The sequence below is a fragment of the Piliocolobus tephrosceles genome, chromosome 3 (genome assembly GCF_002776525.5).
Source record: "Piliocolobus tephrosceles isolate RC106 chromosome 3, ASM277652v3, whole genome shotgun sequence".
In the NCBI taxonomy this organism is placed as follows: domain Eukaryota; kingdom Metazoa; phylum Chordata; class Mammalia; order Primates; family Cercopithecidae; genus Piliocolobus; species Piliocolobus tephrosceles.
Genome location: NC_045436.1, coordinates 163383490 through 163392086, shown reverse-complemented (window position 1 = coordinate 163392086; position 8597 = coordinate 163383490). Strand labels below are relative to the sequence as shown.

Below are 8597 nucleotides of genomic sequence, written 5' to 3'. Positions count from 1 at the left end.
GCACTCCAGCCTGGGTGACAGAGCCAGACTCCGTCTCAAAAAAAAAAAAAAGAAAAGAATCGGGCCAGGTGCAGTGGCCCACACTTGTAATCCAGCACTTTGGGAAGCCAAGGCAGATTGTCTGAGGTCAGGAGTTTGAGACCAGCCTGGCCAATATGGTGAAATCCCATCTCTACTAAAAATACAAAAATTAGCCAGGTTGATGATGTGTGCCTATAGTCCCTGCTACTTGGGAGGCTAAGGTGGGAGAATCGCTTAGAACCTGGGAAGCGGAGGTGACAGTGAACCAAGATGGTACCACTGCACTCCAGCCTGGGTAACAGAGTGAAACTTTAGCTCCAAAAAAATAAAAAATAAAAATAAAAGTTGCATCTTACAGCAACCACTAGTCTAATATGCATATTATTAGATATTTCCCTTGGAAATCACAAAGGAAGGGATCACATTAGAGAAGGACATGGCATTTTCTCAGGAAATCCCAACACAAACCAATTTTTCCTTGAGTGTTGGAAAAGACTGCTATTTGTACAGCTGAACACAAGTGAAGTAATTAGCTTGGATTTGGGGGCCATAAACAATGACACAGATTTTAAAACATTACAATCACAGTCTAGCTCTGAGATGCTCACCAAATAAATACGTAAATAAATAAAACTAAAAGGGAGTCGAGAATGACAAGAGCAAAGTCACTGCTCCCATATCATAATAAGCTCGTAGAAAGGAGCAGCAGGTTACCCGCCCACTCCACCCTTTATGCTGTTCTTTTTTATTTTATTATTTTTTTTTGAGACAAGTCTCACTCTGTTGCCCAGGATGGAGAGCAGTGGATGGAGTGTAGTAGCTCACTGCAACCTCTGCCTCCCGGGTTCAAGAGGATTCTCATGCCTCAGCCTCCAGAGTAGCTGGGATTACAGGTACATGCCACCAGGCCTGGCTAATTTTTGTATTTTTAGTAGGCACGAGGTTTCATCATGTTGGCCAGGCTGGTCTTGAACTCCTGACCTCAAGTGATCCACTCACCTCGGCCTTCCAAAGTGCTGGGATTACAGGCATGAGCCACTGTGACTGGCCATTGTTGTTTTACTCTCACTTAATTTGACTTTATTTACTTATTTTTTGCTGACTAGATACATTTGAATTCCTAAGAGTTGCATGCGTATATGATGCATCATCTGTTATACTGAAGCCTCTATCAGGGCAGATTTGGTAAAGGAGGGGAAAATGCAATTAAATGCAATCTCCATCTACAGAGGAATGACTAAGTTACAATCTGTTCTATACCTAGAATATTCTGTAGCCAATGACAAGCATGAACTAAATCAACATGTACTCTATTAAAAAGATGTTAATATGTTGGTAAATTATTTTTAAACTGAGTTGCCAGGTACAGAGCATTTTTAAAGCCCTGTACGTGTGTCTATGCATTTCTGAGTATAACAGAAGAAAAAAATATATATATATATACACCAGATCATTAATACAAGTTATCTCAGGATGATGCAACTGAAATGATGAAAAGAGATCTAATTTTTCCTTCATATGATTTTATTACTCAATAACAACCACTTTTTTGTATAAAGGAAGTTCTTTATACAAACATATTAGTTGTATATATGTATTTATATACAAATACATACACACACAACACATGTTTGCATATAAAGGAAATTGTAAAGGGTAGTTCTTATAAATACATATATTTCTGATAGGAAAATATTAAAAGTATAATTCTTGAGGAAAATATACAGGTATTAGATTGCCCATAAAGAACAACTTGAAAAAATTTTGGTCTGTAGATCTCCTGACACAGATTTTGGTCTGTAGATCTCCTGACATTTCTCTGCAAATTAACTTCCTAAGTGAAGGACACAGACTTCACTGAAGTCCATTATTGGCTCCCCATTTGGCCTGCCAGTTACGTCCACTGTTACAGTGGGACAGAGTGAGAACCTTTGCAAGTAGGACTATACTGCTCTGAGACAGTTCAAGAGAACTTCTCCATCAGCAAAGGCAGAGATCAATATATAGAATTAATCAATTTTACACCCCCACCCCACCCATGTCTACTAGGGTCTCTGACACACTTAAAGAAAGGGTAGTTTTTTAAAAAAAAAATGAATTCATAGATTTCCAAAGCCAAGATTCGATCAAAAATGACAAGAAATCTGGCTGAGAATGCCTAGGCTGTTCGCCAAGGTCTCATCATCCCAAGGAAGTTGGCTAAGGGACCCACTCAGTTTGAGGTCCCCGGTTCAAGAGTTACCAGAGGAAACAGCTAGAACAGTGATCCACTCTAGAATTCTTTCTTTGTGTATACCTTCTCTTTCAGGTGGGAAACAGTAAGAGGAAGATCTCTGATTCCTAATCTAAGGAATGTACTGCATGCTCCATTCCTAATCATATTCTCTTTTCCACTCACTGGACTGAGAAAATGCCATTCTCTACATCTGAAATATGAGCTGTTACCAGCCTTCACATCCCACATACGGCCTGGCTCAAGAGCTCAAAAATCTGGGTACAGCAGCAGCCCATGCAAAACACTTAAAGTTTCCTGATCCACAGCTCTAGACCTGTGCCAACCCAAATTATGATAAGCAATGTCACTGCAATACAATGCTGAGTGGTAAGAAGTTTCCTTAATTGCCATGTTGTTCTTTACAAAGTATTTAAAAGATGTAGGCCAGGTATACTGTTGTATATGCCACAGACTGCTCCATTTAGGAGATCCACAATAGGAATGATAGACAGTGGAGAATCACACGCATGAGGGGGTGGGAGGAAGGTGGATGATGAGAAATTACTTAATGGGTATAATGTACATTATTCAGGTGATGGATACCTAAAAGCCCTGACTTGACCACCATGGAATCTATGCCTGTAACAAAACTGCACCTGTACCCCAGAAATCTATATAAAAATAAAAGTAAATCAAATTTAAAGGCCACTATCATCTATTAGTACATGAACTATAAGATTATCTCAATCAAATCTCAAAGTGGGAAGCTTGGCAATGTTATTTTTATGTTTTAATGTGTTACTTGGATGATGTTCATTGTGTTCTGTGATGTATAAATTCTCACAACGGGTATAAGATAATTGGTAAAAATGTAAGAGATCACCCAAGTTCTAAACCTACCAAATATTTTAGTTCTTGATGAAGGAGGCAAAGGAAATACTAAGAAAACAGCAATCTGCCCTAACAGAAGCTCTGTCCCACCCAGCTCTTTTGCCTAAAGAACATGTGGTGATGTGTCAAATACCTAGGCCAGAGCTAGAAATCAATCTAAAACTAAAATCAACAAAATAGTAGACTCCAGTTTACTATTTTGTTTTTCATTACTTCAGTCATAGCTGTCCAAAAACATAACAAAAGTCTCCTTCACAGATGTATGATTTTGTCAATTCTAACGCAGTCCTCAAAAGTAAAAATATAGCCAGGCACAGTGGCTCACACCTGTAATCCCAGCACTTTGGGAGGCCGGGACGGGTGGATCATGAGGTCAGGAGTCTCAGACCAGCCTGGCCAAGATGGCGAAACCCCATCTCTACTAAAAATACAAAAAAATTAGCCGGGCGTGGTGGCGGGCACCTGTAATCCCAGCTACTCGCAAGGCTGAGGCAGAGAATGGCGTGAATCCAGGAGGTGGAGGTTGCAGTGAGCCGAGATCATGCCACTCCCACTCCAGCCTGGGTGACCGAGCGAGACTCCATCTCGAAAACAAAAAAAAAAGTAAAAATACCAAAATCTCAAGAAGAGATTTTAAAAAGCACTGAGATAGAAATGTTTGCAAGGCAGTTACAAAGGAGTTACGCAGCAACTAATTCAACTAACTTCAAGTCATGAGTAAAGCTGCACACCAAATCAGTCTTTTGTTGAAAAACAAAAATCAGGCCAAACTTTCCCTGAAAACAAAAGGACACACTGAAAACAGCTACAAATTTCCTATGCAGCAGGTACATTCTGTTCTACTCTAATAACTGATCTGAAGTCTCTTCCCTTACTGTATAGATGAAAGAATCTCATCATTTAAGCTCCTAATTGGTTTTTCAAAGGTAACATGAAATACAAGAAACATTCTAAAAAGCTACAGGGAGAAAGAACCGCAAGTAGACAACCCTTACACTGACCTTCCACTCCACATCTAGCATTTCATGTGGAATCCTATTCCCAGACGGCTTGTCTCTAAAACACGATTTCATGCCATTTTCCAACAGAAATGTCTTTTAGTGGCTTCCTATTGTTTAATCAGTTCTAAGCCCCTATCTGCTTTTCATACATTTCAAAATAAAGCTCTATTATAAATAATCAGCCTCATGTATAATTACTCCCAAACAGAACTTTTATTACTTTTTTAAATTTTTTTGAGACAGAGTCTTGGCCTGTCACCCAGAGGTGGAGTGCAGTGGCACAATCTTGGCTCACTGCAACCTCTGCCTCCTGGGTTCAAGCAATTCTTGTGCCTCAGCCTCCCGAGTAGCTGGGACTACAGGTATGCGCCACCACGCCCGGCTAATTTTTGTACTTTTAGTAGAGATGGGGTTTTACCATGTTGGCCAGGCTGGTCTCCAACTCCTGACCTCCAGTGAGCTGTCTGCCTCGGCCTCCCAAAGTGCTGGGATTACAGGCGTGAGCCACCGTGTCTGGCTTAAAACTTCTTTTTTTAAAAAAGATATAAACATACCTGATGACTTATACAAAGTTCTTCCACATTTATATTCTATATACATTATAATAAACATATATAACTTAAATCTTAAATAATCATTGTAACTTTGAGCTACTATTAATCCTACTTTGCAGGTGAAAAACAGAAAAGTCAAACAACTCACCCCAAATCACATGGTCAGAGGCACAATTCAAATGGTTATTTTACTCCAAGTCCACCCCCCTCCCCCTTGACAAATGGCCGTGTTCTCATTCCTACCTTCATGTATCATTGGTTTGGCTTCTTTTCCTTTCTAACTACCCAGATCTCTGCAAATCTTCTGGGCCATCAGCGTACATCAGCTCAAATTTTCCCAGACTAGCAAAGCTTTTGATCATACCTCTCAGCATGAATGTGCTCTCTGTTGCATGTACTACACTGTGTTATGTGGTGTGTGTGTACATGTGTCTGTGTGCGCACATGTGTCTGTGTGTGGTGTTATGTGGTGTGTGTGTACATGTGTCTGTGTACGCACATGTGTCTGTGTGTGGTGTGGTAAGGTACCATTATATTCTGAGCAGATTACACCCCCATGATTAAATTGTGAGCTCTCTGTCCCTTAAGGCTTCTAAAACCCCTACATTTGCTACTTATAATTAAATAGATCATAAGTTTCATACATATTTAGGTACTGGCTCTAATGCTTCCTTATCTTTTAATGGGAAAGAAAAGATGTACTTACAGCCGAACCAGATTGGTGAGTCCTCGAAATATGTCTGCATTCAGACATCCTATTCGATTGTTTGTCAGATCCCTAAGGAGAAGGGTGGAAAAGTGTCTTCAATTAGTTCTCTTGGTTAATGAAGGTCTCATGCATTCAGTATTCAAGAACAGCACCCAGGTATCGCACAAGACCTTTATTCTAGCATATTTGAGATATTTACTCTACTTAAGTGAGATAAGGATAGCAGTGAGGCCGAAAATGATCCTTGCTTTCACTTACTGCCGGCACTCACAGACTAATGCTGCTCAATTACAGTGCCCTCTATATTTCAAGTACTTACTCTTGCAAAATTACTCAAGATAAAATTGGAGTAGTAAAAATGAGACTCAAACTATCTTGCTGCCCGCAATACAATTCCTTAGATGACCTACAGTTAATTATGCTGCGACTGTTGGAGAACTGAGCCCAAACTCAGCCAGTAAATAACGGATAATGGATAAAAGGGCAAATTATTACAATGATGGAACTTTTGTCTCCTGAGGAACATCTGAAAATACCATTTTCTGACTTCATTCCTTAAATACTCAGAAGTTTCAACTACAATGAAAAAAAAAAAAAACCGTGTTAGCTTTCAGTTTACAGATCTATCATTCAGACTCCAAGCCAAATTACTTTAACAATATCTATGATATGGCCCAATTATTTTTGCAATCACTCCTCATTTCTATTTCCTATTAAATGTTACCTTCTAAATATTTTTTACTTCTCCTCAATGAAACTTTTTTCTTTTTACCTATGTAAAAGTTTTAGTTAATATTTTGTTCTATCCCTCTTTATTTATTTTGCTTGACATCAAGGACAATGAACACAATTTTATTTTTACATTTAATCAGAGACCTGTACTGGTTTAAAAGTAAAAACTTTACGTTGGGAGATAACCACTAACAATATCTGTAACTTTCACCTGGGATGGCATGACTTGCATCATTGTTTTCAGTGGACTTAGTAAGCCCTATGCAAGAAAACTCTGAAGCAATGAATCTTAAGTTTTATTAGTTGCTAGACTTGGAATAATTCATCACACTTTGTTTTTCTTTTTTTTTTTTTTTTGAGATGGAGTCTGGCTCTGTCGCCCAGGCTGGAGTGCAGTGGCTGGATCTCAGCTCACTGCAAGCTCCGCCTCCCAGGTTCACACCATTCTCCTGCCTCAGCCTCCTGAGTAGCTGGGACTACAGGCGCCCGCCACCTCGCCTGGCTAGTTTTTTGTATTTTTTTTTTAGTAGAGACGGGGTTTCACCATGTTAGCCAGGATGGTCTCGATCTCCTGACCTCATGATCCGCCCGTCTCGGCCTCCCAAAGTGCTGGGATTACAGGCTTGAGCCACCGCGCCCGGCCAATTTCACCACACTTTGAATTCTAACAAAATAATTAGAATAAGCTCCCTAAGCCAAACTTTCAAAAATAATTTCATCATATTGCCTCCAAAGTCCTTATTATTCTCTCTCATAGAGAGGTACACATTCTTTGAGATACTCAGTTACTCTTCAACAAGGCGATCTACACCATCCATTTCAAACTAAAAGTATTGGATTCCAAACTGTGTACTTGGTCATGGCAGAAGATGTAGTAGTCTCACCAGAAATTCTAAGAACATAGCATTTGAATCAGGTACCTAACTCATTTGCTTTTTTCCTTGACTATTTCAAAAGTTAAAATGGGATGGTTTAATTTTAGGTGTCAACTTGGCTGGACTGAGAGGTCTCACTGGCTGCTGAAGCACTGGTTTGGGTGTGTCTGTGAGGGCATTTCCAGGGGAGATTGGTGCAGGAGTGAATGGACAGAGAGGGAGGACCTGCCGTCAATGTGAGTGGGCACCATCCAATCAGCTGGAGCCCCGCTGGGACAAACAGGCAAAAGAGAGGGCTTATCTCTCTCTGTTCTTTCTCCCCTTCCGCCTTCTCCTCCTATTGTTGGACATCAGGCTACAGGTTGTCTTTTGGACTCTGGAACTTGCATCAGTGGGCTTCCTGGGGCTTTTAGGACTTCGGCCTTAGACTGGGGACTGCTCTGTCCAGTTCTGAGGCTTCCAGACTTGGATTGAGCTATGCTACAGGATTCATAGGCCCTTCAGCTTGCAGAAAGCCTATTGCGGGACCTCTCTCCCTCTGTGATCATGTGAGCCAATTCCCCCTCATAAATCCCCTCTCATACATCCTACTGGTCCTCTCTCTCTGGAGAGGCCTAACACAGCACCTTAGGTAATCCTGGTCTTCAATAATTTCATAGTTCTGCCTTCCCTCTCTTATGACAACTTTTGATAAAAGAATCTTAAGCAATACAAGTCTTTATCTGTCCTCATTGTTCTGTAGCTCCTAAGTATTTAATCACATGGGGCCTTTTCGTTTAAATTCCAGTTGATTTTCCTTTTATTTCTGGGTTTCACTGTTAACAAAAATTAGGCATCTTCTTGTAAATTGTTGCACAAACAAGCGTATCTGGGCTCTATTTATAATCTTGTCTCAATTCTGAGCTTTAAATGGTGCAATTACCACTGATTCTCTGGGAAACAATTTCGTTACAGCTAAACCTACTTAAAATGGTATTTAGATATTAATAATGGGTTTTTATTTGGATTGAAAATCAACTTAAATTGACTGATAAAACACAAGAGAAAGTGATGGATCTAGGGTTCACCTACTTCTGATAGTATATTCTTCAGAGTGCCAATTCAACTTCCTGATTCAAATTATTTATAAACTAAAGGCAAAGGCATGGTATAATAACAAAAATACTTTATGTATGCTTGTTAAGGGAGATGCACAATTGAAATTAATGACTTAAGAACCCATAAGAAAAAGGGTCTGTATCTATGAGCAACTAGCAAACACTACTGTCAAATATCTTTATATCCCGTTGAGTTTACATACAGGACTTCTTCAGCTTGCAAGTTGTGTATCCTAAGTTAATTACAAGTCATCTGTTTGGAATTAAGAATGTATCTTCTAATGGGAAGAATATTATAAATGGCAATTACCTTCCTAAGCAAGAACACAAGAGACTACTTAACATGTAACAGAGTGAAAGACTACTAAGGCAATGCCTGGTACAATATCAGTAATTATATTAAATACTCCTGAACAAGAATTTTTAAAATTCATTTTGGATGGCAGTGCTTAAGAGTTTATTTACTGAAAGATAAATAACTAGATGGAAATTCTAAGATAAT

At 39.5% G+C, this 8597-nt stretch overlaps 1 protein-coding gene across 1 annotated transcript in view; it reads right to left on the bottom strand.

Moving 5' to 3' along the window:
- Positions 1–8597, bottom strand: part of ADGRA3 (adhesion G protein-coupled receptor A3) — a 130242-nt gene that overhangs the window by 63664 nt on the left and 57981 nt on the right. Inside the window, 1 exon segment of the mRNA XM_023223049.2 lies at positions 5389–5460. Coding sequence (XP_023078817.1) covers positions 5389–5460 — 72 coding nt within the window.